Consider the following 20,871-nt stretch of genomic DNA (forward strand, 5'->3'; position numbering starts at 1 on the left):
AGGTCAGCCAGGCTTTCTCCTCTGTGCCAACTAGATGGATCCTGGCACTCTGTGTTAGAACACGGTGAACTCACTGAGATGCCTGTAGGCCCTCTCTTTAACTCTTATAACATATGTCATGGGACAGTTTGACCTCAACCCACATGTAGGTGCTACAGCTTGTCTCTGGTCTTCTAGCTGAGTACACCCAAGTACTAGATGTTAAAGATAAACGCTGTGACTCATTCTGACATTAACCTGTTATGCAGAAATCTGCTTTGAATCTTTACCAAGGATCAAACAACTAAAAAGAATCCTAATCACAAACACATGTTTAATAAATCTTCTCAATCCCAGGGTGGACACAAGGTAATTCCCATTTTCAGATGAGCAAACTAAGGGTCAGAAGGACAGAGGGCTAGCACACTGCTACTAACACAGCTGGGATTCAAACATAGGTCTAATTGCTAAGCCTGTGTTATTTCCACAATGCACTACTGAAATTCAAGAAGCCAGCCAGCTTTCTTTTACTTATTTAAAAAAGAAACCAAAAACTTCTCTCACAAATAATATAATTGATTTTTAATAGAAACTTAAAAACTTTAAGATCATGGACACACCAAATCTTAAAAGATGGCCCCTACCACCATAGATGAAGAGAGAGGAAAATTAAGCAACGACAGGGTGCAGTGAGTACTAAGATAAGGACAGGGAGAGGCATCTATGAGAACATGTAGCAGTGGGTGTATTGTGGGGATAGAGGGTTTCTTCACGAAAAGCTGAGGCTTTAAGACTGAGGAGGTGGCTCCATAAGAGGAGGGGCAGGCTTAGATGGTTTTACTTTCTGGGTGTGTTATGAGAGCATTATCGAACCACACATATTAAAATGTAGCTCAGCCGGGTGTGATAGCTCATGCCGGTAATCCTAACACTTTGGGCAGCTGAAGTGGGCAGATTATTTGAGCCCAGGAATTTGAGAACACAGCAAAACCCTGTCTCTATTTTTTAAAAACTTAAGAAAGGAAAGAAAGAAAAAAAATATAGCCCTATCCCAAATCTCTGAAAAGCTATTTATAATTTTGCCTTTTAAATGGTTTGGTGATCAGCAACTCAATGTGCTTAGCTATGATTCCTTGGCAATCACTGCGTGCACTTAGAAATTCTTGTGACATGCTCACTTTGGCAGAACAGATACTAAAACTATAAATTCTTGTGAAAAAAGAAATTCTCACCTATATTATTCTCAATATTTTAACAATTAAGCTGAAAAAATTAAGCTGTACAGTGTTTTATTTTGTAGATATTTTTCTTGCTCTTTTCTTTGCATGATTTGCAGCCAGGATTATTTTTCTTGGTTTCTTGCAAGCATTTCATAGGTCCTTCAAAGCTTATAGATCTTAGGCACGATGACTTTCATTGTCTAATAATGGGTAAAATAGCAGGGTGGTCAAAACAGAGCTTCGGACCAAGAGGGGAGCATGTGGGAGGGTCCGGGAAACAAGTGCTTGCACACAGCACCTAAAACAGCCTGAGGTTGGGTTGCCACAACTGAAGCCAGGTACCATTTCAAACACTAACAGACTTCCTTGAAGATTACAAAGAACTTCAGGATGGTTCACCATCCCAGATGTAGCAGGAAACAGCAGCTGGCCTTACCTTTGGGGCATCATTTTCTCCCAAGATGGAGACCAGTTGCCCAGATGGCCCCCAGGGAGTCCGGCAGCAGCCCAAGCACTCTATCGCAGCTGTGGTAACAGGGTATTCAGGGAACAGACACACGGAGGCACATATCTTTTAGCCAGGCTCGTTCATTATCTTTTGTCTTTAAGTTGGCCTCTGATTTCTATATCAGTTGAAATATGTAATGTCCCAAATTGTGGCAGAAATAAATTAACAAATTAAGCAATCTGAGGATTTTTGGACACAAGGCTCTTTAGAGGGCTGGGAATGAGGAGGAAACAGGAATAAAGAATGTCCCGAGCCCTCAGAGACACTTGAATACCTGAAACATCTAGGATGTTTCAAAACAGGTGCTGACCCCAGGCCTGTGCTCAGGGTTGGGGGTCGGACTACCTGACAGGTACGGGCCAAATGCGACCAGGAAGGAGGGCAGCCCCACACCTGGGCAACCCCTGACAACCGGGCAGCTTTCATTTGCTGGAGTGACGTGGCTCGGCCTTCTTTAGATGCCAAACACTGATAAACTGTTCCACTCAAATGGCCTCTTAGATGTGGCCAAGAAAAGTACAAAAAGGCCCAGCTTGCCTGTTGACAATCCCATTAACTTTCAGTCACTTCTAAAGAACAGGCCAGCACCATCTGAACATGGAAAACCAAGTGCGAGCTACTTCTCGTCCGCTCCGGAGTAAGGGACAATGGAGATCCTGGGTGGGCACAGGCCCTGCAGTGCTGCATTCCCACTCATCACAGACTAAAATTGCCACCTGTACACCCCAGGTCTGACACTACCAACTGGGAAGGTCAACGGAACCCCACATTCTACTCCTCGGACCCCGGAACGAAAGCCCAGTAAATCCACTTATTTAGCTCACTCTGATTCCGCCTCCCCCAGCTGAACTCCACCCTCACCTCAGGCACTGACAAAACTTTGGAAATTCTGTTTCACTGATGCTCCAGTGTCCCCAACTACCTTTGATTTCATCAACTGCTTCCAGCCTTCTGTACACCATCCTGCCTACTTCCTTTGCCTCTCTCTACCACCTTCAACTCTTCTACTCAGGGGCCATAAAACTAAGTGCCAGGATTGGTCTCACCTAGCAGCCTCCCAACACGAAGACCTAACAGAAAATGGCCACCTCATTGTCTTCTGCTGTTTGGTGTGAGGACAGGCACCATGGTACAACTTGAATTTTTGTTTTTATAATTTGGGTCTGTGATTAGCTATCTTACCACTTTTTTGGAAATGATTTTTTAAAATAAAGAAAACCCAGAAGGGACAGCATCAGGATAAATAGCTAATGCACCCTGGGCTTAATACCTAGGTGATGGGTTGATAGGTGCAGCAAACCACCATGGCACGTTTATCTATGTAACAAACCTGCACGTCCTGCACAGGTATCCCAGAACTTAAAATTAAATCGGAAAAACAAAAACAAAAACACAAAAACTCCAGCCTGGACAACATCTCTAAAAAAATTTTTTTTAATTAGCTGGGTACAGTGGCTCATGCCTATAGTCCCAGCTACTTGGGAGGCTGAGGCAGGAGGATCACTTGAGCACAGGAGTTTGAGGTTACAGTGAGTTAGGATTGCACCACTGCACTCTAGCCTGGGTGAGACCCTGACTCAAAAAAGAATTTAATTTTTTTTAAAAGAACAAAACCCCTGAGGCTTAGCTGCCTAGTGGAATTCATCAGGTCCTCCCTGTTGCTCTTTCCCAATCAACATGTCATGTTGCAATACACTGGCTTCCTCCCACCCCTTAGCAATTGTTTTGACCACTATGGTAAAATCATCATGATGGAGGCTGGCTGGAGTCTGCATGGAATGTAGTTAAAGGATGTTGAAAGACAGAAGCAGGGCCTTGTAGATGACAAGAAGGCAAAGAATGATTCTACCATGACCCCTAACAAGTTCACAGGTTTATCTGCCTAAAAAACTCACAGTCCCATTGAACAACTGCTGCCGTTAACTCAGAATGGTCTATCTCTATCAGCAGAAAGGAACAGAAAGACCAAGATAGAAAACCAAGCCCCCAAACGCTGGAATCTCTCGCTTCAAGCTACCCCAGCAAGGAAGTGGACCAACCAGGAGCTAAGCTAGAAAAAAGGAAGAGAATGCAGGATTTGAATAGTCTCTAAGATGTCCCAGCAAACAGCAAGGATGTTTCTGCCCGAAGGAATGGTACATTGCTTCTCTTGGGAATTGAGAAGGGGCTGGGAGTGAGCTGTTTAAATAAATATTAAATTTGTCCTCTTTTTGGCAATACGATCACCATTCCTGCCAGATGTTCCAACTCCAGAAGCAGCTTTGCCAGATGCAGGGCTGGAACCACACCAGACACTTCCAGGTTTGCAGTGGACAGTAGCACATATCCCCTCTACTGCTTATAGTAATCTGCCTGGCCTCTATGTGCCACCCTACATTGACCAACAGCACCATTTCCAGAGCTTGTACAAGGAACGGCAGGTATGTGGTATTCCAAAAGCAATGTGCCCCTTAGTTCTGGATTTGAGCTCTATATGGGCAGATCTGAGTTCGAACGTCAGCGGCACTAGGTAAGACTGCAGTATGTGTGGCAGGCAAAATTCTTAGATGGTAATCCACGATTCCCAGCCCCTGGTTATTTAAACACAAATCTAGTATTGCTGTTGTCAGTTGACCTTAAGATAGGGAGATAATCCAGGTAGGACTATTGTGCTATGAGTCATTTTTAAGCAATGTTTTCTCCAGCTGGTATCAAAAGGAAGGTGAATCCAAAGTACCAGGATTCCATGCACTACTGCCAGCTTGAAGGTGACAGAAATATGGGCAGTGCCTGTCTATATGCTAAGAGTTGTCCACAGCTCACAGCCAGCAAGAAAAATGGGAAGAAAACAGGTGACTTCAGTCCTACAACCCTGAATTCTGCCAACAACCTGAATGAGCTGGAAGCACATTCTTTCCCAGAGCCTTCAGATGAGAGCTGAGCCCAGCCCAGGTGACAGACACCCTGATATCAGCCTTATGAGACTCTAAGCAGAGAATTCAACCAAGCCCTGTCTGGATATCTGACCTTCAGAACTGTGAAATGATAAAGAGGTATTGTTTTAAGCTACTAAGTTTGTGAGCATTTGTTATATACCAAGAGCACATTACCAATACAGTATGTAAAGCTCTCAGTAGAATGTCATAGTCCAGAATGTCCTGGCCTTCCTCAAGGTTAACTCTCTACCTCCACATCCTCCCACACCCCTAGACATCAAAGCATAGCCTTTCTCTAGCCCCTTTTCACTTAAAAAGAAAAAGGTACTGAGAGGGAGTGGTGAGGCAAAGTTCACCACCGGGGGAGGACACCATTTGGAATTCTAGTAGAAAGAAGTACATCTTTCCCCTTCTACAAACTTCAAGCCTATGCACATATCAAATGCAGACTCTATTAGTTGGCAGGGGAAATCTGCCATGGATCCTGGTATTCCTGCATATTCTTGCTGGGCAGGCTCTTACCTGGGTTCTTTCTCAAAACTGTGTTTGCAGGAGGCAGTCTTAAGGGATGAAGTAATGTCTGCACGTGAAACAACAGGCTTGCCATGAAAGAGGTGGAGTCCCCAAATATAACAAGTTCTTTGGCTATGATGCAAACTTGTAACATGCATAGCATCTACCTGGGCCCCTCCATGTCCACTGTGAGACCTGGGGAACAGGGGAAATCAATATAAACATGAAGTTCATGCTGCTTGCTATGCTGAGTAAAGTTCTTTATCTCTGACCCAGGATCCTCATGTCTTCTGGTAGCATCAACAAAAAAGTAATAATCTAACTTATTAGCTTGCAAGGGTAAAATCCCAGACCCTGACTATTACACTTAGATCCTTAAGTGAGGAGATTTAATGTCTTTACATTATACATTTTAAAGGAACAAAACACCCTTTGTGAATTTTCTCATGGAGATAGCATTTACATCACAGAGCTATTGTGAAAATAAAATAAGAATGTATAGCACACCTGGAATATAAAAAAAATCCCAATAACTTACTTGGACCCCTGCAGCCACCCATCCCTCACATATAAATACAATGAACCAGATGAAGATCAGTGTCTGTGTCCACGACAGCAATCCATTCAGAAGACAAAAGATAAATAGTCTAATATACCAATTTCTGACATTTGCTTAGCACTGCAGGACTCATGAAGAGCTGCCACTCATATTATCTCATTTAATCTCTACAACAAAAATCGAGGCTCAAGTAGGTGAGTCCTTGCAGAAAGAACAGTAACAGACTCCACAGGTTTGGAAAACAGCCATACGACAGACGGCCAAGGAAGCCTATGATAGTAGGCTGAGGAAGCACAGCTGAACTGCAGCTATGAGACTGTTCTAGCAGCACAACTGTGGCCTGAAGGCACATTCTTCCACCAGGTAAGGCAAGGGAGCTCTCATGGTGACTGGGCCCCTCCTGGGCAATGGCAATGCCACTGGAGAAACAGCTGGAAACCACATGCTACAGGTATGTCTTTTATTTGTATATTGATATTTCTTCACAGAAAATTAAGCAAGTGGCTATCCTGTCCTGGATTAATCCATTTGGACTTGGTCCCATTGGTGTCTGTGGCAGCTTCTGCTTTGTCTGTAGGCATTGGGGCCTTATCTTGTGATGGTTATCACTTGAGGGTCTTGCTAAGGTTGGAGAAACCAATGCCAACACAGGTCATCAGCACTTTATCCCCGCCCTTGAGTTCTTCACCACATGGCTTGGTTTCAATTTTAAACATAATCTGGAAAAAGCTCTTCAAATGCCGCAAAAATTCTATCCTAAAAAGGAAAAAAATAAATAAATAAAAAGAAATTCATTAAAAAAAAAATTATCCTCTACCACCTAGAATCCAAGGTTTTAATTTCCCAGACCTAGAGGGCTGAAGTTAAGACCTTCTCATCAAATCTGATTAAATAGTACTTCCTTTCAGCCAGCCAGTTTCCAAAGAAGATTTAGATAGTTTGCAGAGATACATACAATACAGCAAGATAAATTAAACTGGGAGGAAAAAGGTTAGAAGTTAGTACATGACACATAAGTCATTTAGTTCAGACCTAGCAGAAAAAGGACATAAATATGGTGATGACTTTTTTTTTTTAATAAGAGACGAGGTCTCACTATGTTGCCCAAGCTGGCCTCAAGCTCCTGGGCTCAAGCAATCCTCCACCTCAGTCTCCTGAGTACCTGGGACTACAGGTGTCCCAACGTACCTGGCTTAGGCAATGATTTTTGAGTGGCCTATACAAAGACAGAAACACCTATTTCCATGATTCACAGCACCATGACATTCAAAACGAGCACAATGACTACTGATGCTGAAACAGACAAGTCCCTCCCTTCATTCTCCAATAATACCCTTACATTTACTTAATACTTATCAAGTGCCTACTGTATGCTAGGCACTGTTCTTGGTGCTGGGAATATTGCACTCAAATGAAAAAAAATAAAAATAAAAATCCTTCCCTCAGGAGGATTTCAATCTAGTGGTATAGATAGAGACTAGATAAATAAATTAATTATTCCTGAAAAGTGCTATGTAATGTAAACAAAGCAAACAACACAGACGGGGAAGAACTGTGGGTACGACAGTATCTGTACATATTTGGCAGAAGGCAATATTAAACAAGGTGGCCGGGGAAGTGTGCACAGTAAACACGACAAGGACAATGGCATCACAGGGTGATGGCCTCACTCCAAGAGTACCTTGGGAAGAGCAATTCTGTGGATGAACCGCAGTGCAGGTACACAGGCTTCTAATGGTCTCGCCTGGCAGACCTAGCATCACCCCAGCTAGCCTAACCATAAGACTCACCTGAACAGTTCATTAAATACACAGATTCCTGAAGGTTATGGTGAACCTGCAACTGGTAGGAAGTGTCCATATGGAAGAGCCCAGAATCATAGGCCACACACAAAGCTGATCCCTCCCTACCCTCCACCAGGCCCTGTACTCCCCAGTTCACAGAGGCCAGAAATCTATGTTGTTAACAAGAATCCCTGGCAAGTCTCATTGGGCAAGGTCAGGGAACACTGGCTTAGTGAAGAATGATGGTTTGCACATCTATAGTGAAGTATTACAAAAATCTCGCACTGTACTGTCTCCCAATCAAACCAGCCAAACTCTCCACTCTGGCCAGATGGTTCTCAATCTCGACTGCACATAGAATAACCTAAGGAGCTTTAAAAACACTGACGCTAAACTCATAGATCAATGGAAGAGAATTGAGAGTCAAGAAATAAACCACACAGTTATGGCTAATTTCCTCAACGAGGAAAGCATAATCATTGCAACAAATGATGCTGGAACAACTGGATATCCACAGGTGAAAGAACGAAGTTGGGCCCCTTCCTCACATCACACACAAAACTTAACCCAAAAGAGATCAAAGTCATAGCTGTAAGAGCTAAAACTATAAAGTTCACTAAAGAAAATATAGGAGTAAATATTCATTACCTTGGGCTAGGCAACGGTTTCTTAACCATTTCTTAAATACAACACCAAAAGGATGGCAATAAGAGACAAAATAAATAAATTGGACTTCATCAAAATTAAAATACTTTGTGCATCAAAGCGCACCATCAAGAAAGTAAAAAGACAACCTACAGGATTGGAGAAAAGATCTGCAAGTCATATATCTGATAAAGGTCAGGCAACTCAACTATATAAACAGCTCTTACAACTCAATAATAAAAAGACAAATAACTTAATTAAACAATGGGAGAGTACAGGCGTGGTACCTCATACCTGTAATCCCAACACTTTGGGAGGCCAAGGCAGGCAAATCGCTTGGGGCCTGGAATTTAAGACCAGTCTATTACGACCCCCATCTCTACAAAAAATTGTTTTAAAATTAGCCAGGTATGATGGCAGGAGCCTGTAGTCCCAGCTACTCGAGCTATGATTGCACCACTGCACTCCCACCTGGGCAACAGAGTAAGACTCACTACAAAAAAAAAAAAATGGGAGAGCTAAACAGGCATTTCCTCACAAATATCCAATAAGCACATGAAAAGATGCTCAACATCATTGGTTATTAGGGAAGTGAAAATCAAAACCACTATGAAATATCACTTCATATCCAATAGGATGGCTATAATAAAAAGACATACAATAACAAAAGTGTGGGTGAGAAGGCAGAATCACTAGAACCCTCATACACTGCTGGTGGGAATGTAAAACGGTACAGCCGCTGTGGAAAACAATCTGGCAGTTCCTCAAAATGTTAACCAGGGAGTTACCATAGGATACAGTAATTCTACTCTTAGGAATATGTACAAGAGAAATGAAAACATACACCCACACAAAAACTTGCATGCAAATGTTCATAATGGCATTATTCACAAGAGTCAAAACGTAGAAGCAACCCAAATGTCTACCAACTGATGAATGCATAAAATGTGGTATATCCATTCAATGGAAGATTTTTTTGTGTGTGTGCCATAAAAAAGAAACAAAGCACTGATATATGCTACATCGATGAACCCTGAAAACATTATGCTAAGTGAAAGAATCCAGTCACAAAGGACCAGATAGTGTATGATTCTATCTACAGAATATGAAAAAGCCACAATAGGCAAATCTATCACAGAGGCAGAAAGGAGATTGGTGGTTGCCTGGGGCTGGGGAGAGTGGGAAGAATGGGAGGGACTGTGAGCTGGCACAGGGTTTCTTTCTAGGGGTGGTAAAAATGTTCTAAAATTAGATTGTGGCAGTGGTTACCCAAGTCTGTGAATACACTAAAAAACCTTTAAACTGTGTACTTAAAATGGGTAAATTGTGTCATATGTGAATTGGTTCTCAATAAAGCTTTTTAAAATAAAGAAATCAATACATATTTGCCATGCTATAAAACAACTGATCCTGGTTCTCATCCCTACTCGGTGTATACCAAACTACATATAAAGCCTGCCTTGATGAATTTCCCTCCCATCCCCATCCCTCTGTGCTAAGAGCACTGATCTAGTTAAAGGAAGGAAACAGCTACATGGAGAAAAGGGGGCCTGAACAATTCCTGACCCTGTGGCTGAAGTGACCAGTGCATCAGGGGCTAAGAGGTGAAATATTAACAACCCTAGAGGGCAGGAGTTCTGGTCAGTGCTGGATGCTCATAGAAAAATCTCCCAATTCCTTGCTTTCCTTCCACCTAGGAATGTGCAACTTCATCTCGACCTTTAAAATAACATCCCATTTGTCAACTTTTCTATGAAGCCTTTCCTAGCCCATAAACCCTACCCCAAACGATCTTTCCCACCCCTCCAGGTTTCCATAGCATTCTCTTCTCATGGTGTCTAATTAAATGCTTATGTATCACTGTCCCCTTCCCCCTCATTAAATTATTTAAGTACCTCAACGGCAATGCTCTTCTCCAACACTGAACCCGTTATTCAAACAAGGTACTGTATAAGGTTCTCAGTAAAGAGGCACTGAATAGAATTTAGCCTCAGTAAAGAGGCTCTTCTCCGTCACTGACCCCATTATTGAAACAAGGCACTGTAAAGGTTCTCAGTAAAGAGGCACTGGATAGAATTTAGGAGTTGGGGTAATTTTGAGAAACAATTTTCAACATTCTTGGCAATTAAGGGAAGTCAGCTTTCCCTGCTGGCTTTCCTGTCTCACTAACCAATTAAATTTCTGTTGTCGTTGTTGCTTTCTATCCATCCCACCATCTCCCCCATCCTGTCCTAGGGAAAAAAGAAAACACATCAAACCACAGATAAACAGTCCACATCTGTGGGCAAAGCTTCCAGCTGGCGGCAACCCGGAAAAGGCCAGCCATCTCACCCACTCATCTGCATCTGAAGGAGAAAACAGATTGGTCTCTCCTTTGCTGCTGCCTCAAACTAACACAGGCCTGGGGCATGCTCTGCTCCCAGGATCTCACCCAGCCTACTTCACTCTGAATCACTCAACTGTGCTTGAAAAACCAGACACCCTCCCCAGCTGGCAGAATTCCTATGGGGCCTCAGCTTGCTTCTGATCTCTTGGAGAAGGATGGGAAGAACACAGGCTCGAGTGTGCAGGCCTGTGTATTTGCAAGTTTGGGGTACTTGTAGCCTTTGGAACAGTTAGAAAAAGCAAAGTTAGTTCCACTTTTTACATTATGTTCTGCCAACTCCTCAGCCTGTCCAAGGAAGACTGCGTAAGAGACTAGATTAAGGTACATTTCAGAATCTTTCCCCCACCTCTAGCCCCATTCTCCCTATGTCTCTGGTAGCTGGGATACTGAAGAGCAAAAATGCTCAGAACCTGAAAAATAACCACAGACAATATTAAATCCCAGCAAACAGCCTCCTTAAGAAAACGAAAAGCAAATGAAGAGTAAGCTCGTCCTGTATCTACATGCACTTGAACAAAGTCTCGTCCAGTGCTGATCCACGTCCTTCTCCACAGCCCAGCCCAACAGCTCTCCACAGCTGCAGCTGCACTGAGGCACCGCCTCTTGAGTTCATATTTCCCTGCCCCTCTCTTCCACAGCACTACACTGGAGATGCACACTTCCTAGACACAACCACACAGCCACAAAGCCAGGGCAAAGAGAGACCCACCGCTCACCGAGAGCAGCTCTGCCCCTCAATGAGTAACCACCCACACAGCGCAAATAGCAGCTTTTCAGAAGAACCATTCTAGGCAGTAGGGGCTCTATGCAACTCCTGTGTAAAGGATTTTAACACCTGACATAGAGAATGATTATCTGAAGTGAGGGGTTTTTTTTTCCCCAGGACAAAATGATTTTCAGAAAACAAAAAGCAACTGACTTTTCCATGAAAGCCTCTAGTCCATCTGACAAGCAGGTTTCAGAGAATTCTGGAGCACAGAGATAACTTTTCCTGTGTATTTTCTTTTTTTTTGAGACGGAGTCTTGCTCTGTCACCCAGGCTGGGGTGCAATGGTGCGATCTCAGCTAACTGCAACCTCTGCCTCCCGGGTTCAAGTGATTCTCCTGCCTCAGCCTCCCGAGTAGCTGGGATTAGAGGCATGTGCCACCACGCCTGGCTAATTTTGTATTTTTAGTAGAGACGGGGTTTCACCATGTTGGCCAGGCTGGTCTTGAACTCCTGACCTCATGATCTACCCGCCTCGGCCTCCCAAAGTGCTGGGATTACAGGTGTGAGCCACCGCACCCGGGCTTCCTATGTATTTTCAAAAGGTGAGTTGTTCCCACTGCCACTGCTAGTCAACAGGAAAGGCCATGAGGCTTGTGGTCATGGGTCCGTTGAATCCCAACTGACCAGGATTTGACAGGCTGCCAGATCCCACCTTTAAACACAGCCCCTCCCACCAGACCCCTCTTTTGAAGCATGTGAGAGAATGGGGTGAAGGCAATCATGGGGTGAGCCCTCTCTCTGGCAGCTCCCACAGGCACAAACCACAACAGAGGGTCCTGCGTCCTGCTCCACTAAGCCACCTGGTTTCTATGCCACTGGATATGGGACAGAGCTGGGGGTACCGACATCTCAGGTGTAAGGAGATGCTCTGGAAGTTGAGGGGAAAGATCTGGAGATAAGAAAAGGATCTGCTCAATGGTGTCCCTATAGTCATTACATGGCAGCTTTTAAATATACTGCTGATGCTTTTTCTGCTGAATACAGGCTTTTCCAAAGACCAGCTGACCTCTGCTCCAAATGAAATTACTACATTCAGTTACTGAGGCAGCAGGAAACAGAGAACTACGCTAGCTGCACTGTCAGGAGATGGGGTCCCAGGCCCAGTTCAGACAGGATCTCACCATAAGCAGGTCAGTGACCTCTTTTTTATCTGAGAAGGAAGGCTATCACTTGCTTTTACCATACACCAAATATGTTCTGGGGCTCAAACATCAGGTGACAGGGCTTTACAGTATTTAAACGCTTCACAAACCTAAGACACAGTGGTACTGTGCAAGCTCATGGAATGCAGTGAGGCCACTGACCCCAAAGAGAGGCAGGCTGGGCCAGCAGTTCCCAGTTTCCCCACTGGTTTCCTCATTGGTTCTTCAGAGGGCTGAGCTTTAGGCTGAGTGGGCCAGGAAGCCTCAGTCAGTTGGTGTTTAACAAGGACAGTGTCTTCTACCTCCTCAGCACTTCCACAGTCATGGAAAAAGGTCATTAATTAAAGTTAGAAAAAAAAAAGTCACGGTTTATTTTAGATTTCTAACTAAAGATAGAAAGAGATCATTTTACAGCAGAATTTGAAACGAGGACTTTGCTGAAAAGATGTAGCATGGCATTCTGCCTCAGGCAAGGTGCTTGGAGTCCAGCGATATGGATGGAATCCCAGCTCTTACATAAGAGCACAGTGGGTTGGCCGGGCGCAGTGGCTTATGCCTGTAATCCCAGCACTTTGGGAGGCCGAGGCGTGTGGATCGCGAGGTCAGGAGATTGAGACCATCCTGGCTAACACGGTGAAACCCCGTCTCTACTAAAAATACAAAAAATTAGCCGGGCATGGTGGCGGGCGCCTGTAGTCCCAGCTACTCAGGAGGCTGAGGCAGGAGAATGGCACGAACCCGGGAGGCAGAGCTTGCAGTGAGCCGAGATCGCACCACTGCCCTCCAGCCTGGGCAACAGAGCGAGACTCCGTCTCAAAAAAAAAAAGAGCACAGTGGGTAAGGGAAGCAGTGACTGGAGGAGACTGTCCAGGTCTGAACCCCACTTACTGTCTGTGTGACCCTGGGCACGTAACTTGACCTCGCTGTGCCTCAATCCCATCACCTATAAGATGGTGCACATGATAGTACTTGCCTTTTTTGCCCTTATAAAATTATGATGAAAATCAAATAAGTTATGTGTGAGCGCTTAAAACAACATCTTGCACACAGTAAACATGGTGTTTTTTAAATAAACATCTACCTTACAGAATTCTTAGGATCAGTAAGATGTGTGTAGTTTGCTCAGTAATGTGACTAGGGGAAGTCAGTCATAAAAATAATAACTAGAAATTAAAATTTTTTAATCCATAATTTAAAATTAATGGATACAGATTTATAGATAGCTGGGCAGACCACTCACGGATGACTTAAACCCCAAAATCACCCAAAGCAAGTTTACTAGGCCTCCTGGGGTTCAAAGTGACCTGACCAGGCTACTCTGGCCACACTGCCTCTGGAGTAGTCCTGCTCCTCAAGGAGCAGTTTAAAAAAAAAAAAAAAAGTGACCTGACCAAGGGACTGGACTGCAGCAGGGTGAAGGGGTGTCCAGGCAGAACCACAGCACCCAGCACTGACAGCTCCTCAGGCACGTTGCCAGGAGCACTAAGCATCTGACTTAATCTAAGCTTCGTTCCATCTCCACAAGTCCAGGACTTCAGGACCACGCACCTTATCTACAAATGACACCAAGGCTCCAAGATGCTAAATACCATTTCCACGGTCTCCTGGTGGCGCGTGGTAGAGCCTCAAGTCCAGATAGGCTGGACTCCAAGGCTTGTGCACTGGCAGAACGCAGAGAGTTCTGGTAACTGCAGTCTCATTCCACAAACAATTTCTGAAAGTGCTAATTAAGATGCATCTTAATTTTTGCTATTTTTCTTGCTGTTAATCCAAAAGTATAAATCCTCCCTCCCTAAACTGTAAAATTAAGCTTGCTGAATGGAGGGTGCAACTACTGTCACTAACTGTAAGCCACCTAAAACTCAACAAATTTAACAGAAATAGAATCTTCATATACCAGTGATTATCCAATAACATTTTATTCTACTGAATAAAAATCTCTTGGGCCTTTCTAAAAGAGTTTCACATTGGCCGGACTCGGTGGCTCACGCCTGTAATCCCAGCACTTTGGGATGCCAAGGCGGGTGGATCATGAGGTCAGGAGATCGAGACCATCCTGGCTAACATGGTGAAACGCCGTCTCTACTAAAAATACAAAAAATTAGCCGGGCACGGTGGCGGACGCCTGTAGTCCCAGCTACTCGGGAAGCTGAGGTAGGAAAATGGCGTGAACCCGGGAGGCAGAGCTTGCAGTGAGCGGAGATCGCGCCACTGCACTCTAGCCTGGGTGACAGAGCGAAACTCTGTCTCAAAAAAAAAAAAAAAAAAAAAAGAGTTTCACACATACAGACTTACTTTCTCAAGTAGCACAGAAAACCACCAACAGCAATGCCAATGCTCTTTACATAGACATTTAAAAAGCTGTTTTATACAAATGAAAACAGGTCCAAACTGCTTGAAGAAATGCTTTTTTTTTTTTAAACCAAGGAAGGTCTTGCTTCTGGTTTTCTTTAGAAATCTGAGGTTTCACAAAACAGGTTTCTATGACTTTAACTGCACATAAAAATAAATGTGTTAGTTTGGTCTCCAAAGCTCTTGAATCCATCTAGAATAAACTATTCCCCTACCATGATGGTCCTCACCGTGGATTTCATCCCTTTTTTATCCTCAACTGTACTCACAAATACAATGTTAACTTTGCCTGCTGCATCCTGCCTTTGCCCTTCATCTCTTTGTGCTGCTGGAGCTGTCCACAGTGATTAGGGGCAGAAAGAGTACTAAACAGATCCAGCTTTCTTGAAAATAGACTCCCTTACCTGTCCTTATGCTAGCTTACCAAAAAGAAAGGAGGCTTCCCTTTCCCACCCTGGCAGACGCGTCTGCACAAAGCTCTGGGAGGCAGCAGAATATCTCCAAGCCCCAGCCTCAAGATACATCATCTTACAATTTGTGCTACTCCTTTAAAGCTCCATTCAGAGCAGGACACTGTTTTCACAAGAGAGGAAGTCATTTTATGCAAGTTTTCTGGAAGAAAAGACACTACAATTAATGTTTGGTGAGAAGATGTGTTGAAGAGAACACAGGAACTTTCAAAAACGTCCAGTCATATCTTGAGCATCTCTGCAAAGCTTGAAAACATTATACAGGTCCTGGAGCCAAACTGAAAAATCTCCAAAAGCAAAAGAAAAAAAGCGTCAAGAAAAAAACATATATGTATTCCATTTTCACAGAATGTTCTGCCAAACCCCATGCCCCAGGACCACACACATTCAAGACAACACCCCATACCTCATACCGTGTGTGCAAGCAGGACTTCCCCAGGCCTGAAGCAAGGGCTGGGAAACAGCAGCTACGAGCCTAGCTATAAAGCTGGCAGGGCCATGGTGGTCACACAGCTGGCAGCCGCCTCCAGTGAGCTCTTTACAGGAAGCGAGTCTCTGTACGTAGGGTGCCATTCTTCCAGCCCTCATCTCCTCTCCAAGTACTTAACTACCAAGTCTATTTTAGCATTGTTTACTACTGATGTTACCATGCCATTTTAGGTATCAATTTTAGGTATCCTGTCCTACGAAATACTTCAACACAAGCTATCAGGAGATAATGTGGTCCTCACCAGTTTCCTGCTTATCAGTCTTCCCTCTCTGCTAACAAAATGTATTCTCTTCCATTTTCCTCTTCTAAAAAAACCTCCCACCACGAATTCCAAAAAAAAAAAAAAGCCTCCAAAAGAATTTATTTCAAGCTCCTGGTTTTCATGCCCCCAAAGCCATGGCCCAAGGCTGCACAGCCCCACCGCAGTCCTCAACCCTTTCTCAATGTGATGGCACCACCATTCTTCAGTTATCACAGTACTGTACCTTTCAGATATACAGCATCGGTACCATGATAACCGAAAAAGGACAGTTCAGTCTCATATCTACCTGAATATTCCCTGCCACCCAGCTCACCAACCTCAGATGGCCCATATGATGATCTCTAAGTATGCAAGCACGTGAAAACACACACACACACACACAATGTCAGTACTCAAATAGGCTGTTTTCCGCAACCTCATTTACTATCAATAGGAAATGCTTCTTTCACGGTGTCATTTATAATTCAAGTCTTCTGACACCCTGTTCTTTTTGAAGAGTGCTTGCTTTTACACCACAGCAGTCAACTTCTGCTAACATTCAATGGTCCAAACTCACTTCTACAATTCCCTACTAGTCCAGTAGCATTAATACAAACTCTATCTTTTGTCATCTTTTCCAGTGAGCTCATACCCTATCATCTTAGACAAAAAGCCTGTTTTCCCATGCAAGTTAGACAGCTAAGGAAAAGAATGATTAAAAAAAAACTAGTAACAAAATCCAAGCTACACCAAACCAGGAGTTTACCTCTAACCTGGAAACAAAATCTAAAGCACGAACAAAATAACTGCCCGATAGAGATCATGCAACTTCAGTTACATGGGATTGAGGAAGGAAAGAAACGCAAAAATCCTTGTATGTAAAAATAAACACCAGGTTAAGAGTGACAACTGCTGGCTGATTTGAGGATAAACACAAGCAGGTGTTCATAGTGCAGGCTCTGTGCAGCACAACACCCTTTGTCATTTTGGGCAATGAAAAAATTAAACTGGACAGAATAACGAGGTTGAAAAAGAATAACTTACGTGTAGGGAGAGAGAGGGCCTAGCAGGACTTTGGAAACATCCTGCTGTCCAAGGGTCATGAGTAGTAGCGCCAGGCTTTGGTTGGTCGAGTCTACGCATCCACCCTGTAAACACAAATTAATAATTGTACAAACCAGAAAATGGAAAGCCAACAAAAGAGAGGAGGAAAAAAAAAAAACCAGAAACATACACTCATAATATCAAAACCCAAAGTTCAAGCTACAATAAAAACAGAATACAGGTCTTAGAAGAGTAATCATTATATCAACTAACTGTAGAGGGTTAAACTAACAGTTAATTAGAGCAACTGTAATAGTTGAGACTATCAGAATGAGACTATCAGATTCAAATCTTCTTAAGTGAATCTAGTAAAAAAAAATGAAACTTTCCCTTTATAATTAAAGCAGCAGCAGGAGGACACCATCTTTATTGAGTATATGCAAATAAAAAAAATCTTAATCAGTTCTAGAAGATGTAGAGTTAATTGCAAGGGTTAAGTGGATGACGCTCATATTTATTTAATCTGTCACAGAACAACACAGTCTATCTGACATGAAATGGCCTTTTCATGGCCTTACTTTTACACTTATTCAAATACATTCAGGAAACTGCTTGCCATACTCTATTAATTTCTCTCCTTTATCTCTTCCTGAGTTCCTTAAAACTGAAGAATTGTTAAGGTTAGATCCCTTCATTCTTACTACTTATGTATAAAATTATGCTTTCCACCCCCTTTTCCTTCCCTTTCTTCCAAATTAACAAGCAGAACAGACTTCTCTTCAAACACTTTCTCCTGAGGTACAACTGCTTAGGTTGGCTTTCTTCTTTTGTTTTTCATTTTCTCAGCCATTTTAACTGTTTTGCTTCCACTAGACGCATACATAAGCATACAAACACACGTTCTGATCATTCTTTCTGGAATAACTTTAAAACATATTGTACATAGTCAAAGAAGGATGACCTTGAATTTCTACATATTTTGCACAGCTCACAATTAGAAATCCAGTCTGACCAAGGCACGTTACTATCCAAGGCTAGACTGAACAGGATAGGTGGCCAGCAGTGCGGTTCATGTGGCTACAACTGCCCCTGCCTCCTTTTTAAGGCATGTAGGATAGGAAATAAATCCATTTTCAGATGCAGACACTCTGAAATTCTCTGGCTGTCAGAAATCATTTAGTAGCCCTAATAATGGTGAAGGAAATAAGGACTGATCTTACCGGTAGCCTTTATGAAAATCTATTGCACGTCCCTAAACTACCTTAGTTAACAAAGGACAGAAAACAACATTTATATCACATAGCAAATTCTAGGACAAGGAGAGTTCCTTTTCCTTTTCTACCCAAAAAGAAAAACCTGATCCATGGAAAATATGACGACCAACAAAACTGTTTTACAGATCTTGCTCCCTTTTATAAGACAGCCTAAAATTAAAGTGTTCTCTTCAGTCTCTGCTTCCTATCACTGTTGTTATTTCACCATTCACTGGACCAATATTTTAATGCAATAGATAGCTAAGGTCCCTGTACAAGACATCATGGAGGAAGTGGTAGGGGCTATCACCCTACCTATGTCAGGGTGGGGAGGTGTCACCTGCCAGATACCAGAGGGGGGCTTTAGGAGTCAGGACTACTTGAGCCAGCCCTTGAGGGATGAGCAGGGTTTGGGGAGGAAGAAGAACAGAATGATGGGGAAAAATAAAATGCCAGGGCCAGCAAGGAACGGCCAGGCGACCAGCCTGGAAGGCACCGCTGCTGCCTGTGGAGAAGCACATACAGCACAGAGAAGGTGGGTAGCCCAATTAAGGCAAGGCTTTCCGAAATGGGTCTAGAATTCTGACTTTGTCCCAGGAAAGTGAGAAGCCAGTGAAGGTCTCTGTGCACATGAGCGAAGAGATCAGATCAGTATTTTAGACTGAAAAGGATGTTAGGATTTGGAAAGAACTTCTCTGCTGGAAATGCAGAGAGCCAGTAGCCATAATCCAGTTGTGGAGTGGAGCAGAGAGGCAGGCAGTGATTAGCGCAGTGAAAAGGATGGAAAGAAAAGGCAGTTCCAGAAAGCCTGGGACAGAATCAAGAAGGCTTGGTAACCAATGAGGCATAAATGGAACAGGGGGGATTAGATCAGAGGCTTAAAACTTGATAAACAGCACCTTCAAAAGGGATGGATTTTTTACCACTCATTCAATTCATGTCACATCACAACTCTACAGAAAATTATTCAGAAAAACACGAAGTATTTCCATCCTTTTAATAATTAAAGATCATAGACACACAAAGGAAGTTTTCTGAATAACTAAAAGAAAACGAAAGAAACTTGGTCCAGGCACAATGGAAGACTGAAAGTAGATCTCAACTAAAGAAAAAAAATTGCCAGGTACGGTGGCTCACGCCTGTAATCCCAGCACTTTGGGAGGCCGAGGCGGGTGGAACACCTGTGGTCAGGAGTTCGAGACCAGCCTGACCAACATGGAGAAACTCTGTCTCTACTAAAAATACAAAATTAGCCAGGCGTGGTGGCGCACGCCTCCAGCTACATGGGAGGCTAAGACAGGAGGATCACTTGAACCCAGGAGGCGGAGGTTGCAGTGAGCCAAGATCACGTCACTGCACTCCAGCCTGGGAAACAGAGTAAGACTCTTCCTCAAAAAAAAAAAAAAGAAAAGAAAAAGAAAAAGAAAAATATTAAAGAACCTAATTTAAACTGCATGTTTTTCCTCTTGTGGACTGGTAGGTGCTTTTACCCTGAGGCTTATAGCCTGCTATTTATAGGGATATAAACCCCACACTCTAGCTGTGCCCATAGGCTCCTACTGGACTACTGTGTAATGTGATGCCTCTAATTCTCCCAAGGTCTATTAGAAAGAGATGGAAGTGTCCCCATAGTTAGAGAGAGGGCCACTACAGGACCAGCCACTGCCAGACACTACAGGACCAGGAAAAGAAATCCTGCACAACAAGGGACCCAGGGAAACACATCACACGCACTGTTGCCCAACCCCCTACAAATAAGTAGACCACAAGCCTCGTGAATTAAGTAACTGGCAGGGCAACCTCTTGATCAACTACCCTAAACTTTTAGTTACTACCCATTTTTCACAAAATTATTAAATTTAGCATAAAAAAGCAAACTGATTTAGCACCAAAAAATCTGAGGCCAGATCGTGACTGCACAAGACTTGTCAAAGAATACCTCCTCCTTCAGGAAGATTTCATCTCCTTCTTCTACTATTTCCCAGGCGAATGCCGAGTAGAGGGGCTGGAGTTACTCTCCTGAAAATTATAGGTCCACTGTCTTCCATTTTTAATTAGATGGTCATTAAATAGAGAGCCATTTAGGACCTGGAAATTTTAGTTAATTCTGAAACAGCTTATTCTCACATGTTCCATCTTGGACCAATGAGACATTTTCAAGAACACTGACTTGGATCAAGGGAGTAGACTATAAATATAAGCTGTTTTCCACTGTGAGGCCGGTCTGAGGATCAGTACCTATGGATAGTCAGGCTTTACCCTACCACCCTGATTAATAAACTGAACCAGTGGCAAAAGGAAGAATTAAAAGAAAAACTAAATTGCCACTTTACCTGTTTTACTGATTTTATAATTTGGCTCAGATGTGATTTTTGTTACCTTAAACTGGAAAACTTACTTGGAGACCAGAGAGATGCCTGACAACTGAGAAGAAATACACAGAACAATACAAAGACAGAAGTCTCTTCAGCTCCTTAGGGGAAGAAGAGAGACGATTTACAAACATTATACACCATACAACAGCAAATCACCTAGAGTATAGTTCTTGCTGATGCTCAGTTCAAGAATCTGGGACCTAACACACAGAGCAGAGAGACAACC

The 20,871-nt window shown here is 43.2% G+C and overlaps 1 protein-coding gene across 3 annotated transcripts in view; it reads right to left on the reverse strand.

Annotated features, from left to right (window-relative positions):
* Positions 1-5,502: 5,502 nt before the first annotated feature.
* Positions 5,503-20,871, reverse strand: part of RCL1 (RNA terminal phosphate cyclase like 1) — a 68,361-nt gene continuing 52,992 nt past the window's right edge. For all 3 annotated transcript variants that reach the window (XM_054500941.2, XM_054500942.2, XM_054500943.2), the window contains 2 exons: positions 17,018-17,121; positions 5,503-6,450 (listed from right to left, as the gene is read on the reverse strand). In XM_054500941.2, coding sequence (XP_054356916.1) covers positions 6,300-6,450; positions 17,018-17,121 — 255 coding nt within the window. In that variant the 3' untranslated portion in view covers positions 5,503-6,299. The remainder of the gene's footprint in view (positions 6,451-17,017; positions 17,122-20,871) is intronic.

The sequence above is a fragment of the Pongo pygmaeus genome, chromosome 13 (assembly GCF_028885625.2).
Source record: "Pongo pygmaeus isolate AG05252 chromosome 13, NHGRI_mPonPyg2-v2.0_pri, whole genome shotgun sequence".
In the NCBI taxonomy this organism is placed as follows: Eukaryota; Metazoa; Chordata; class Mammalia; order Primates; family Hominidae; genus Pongo; species Pongo pygmaeus.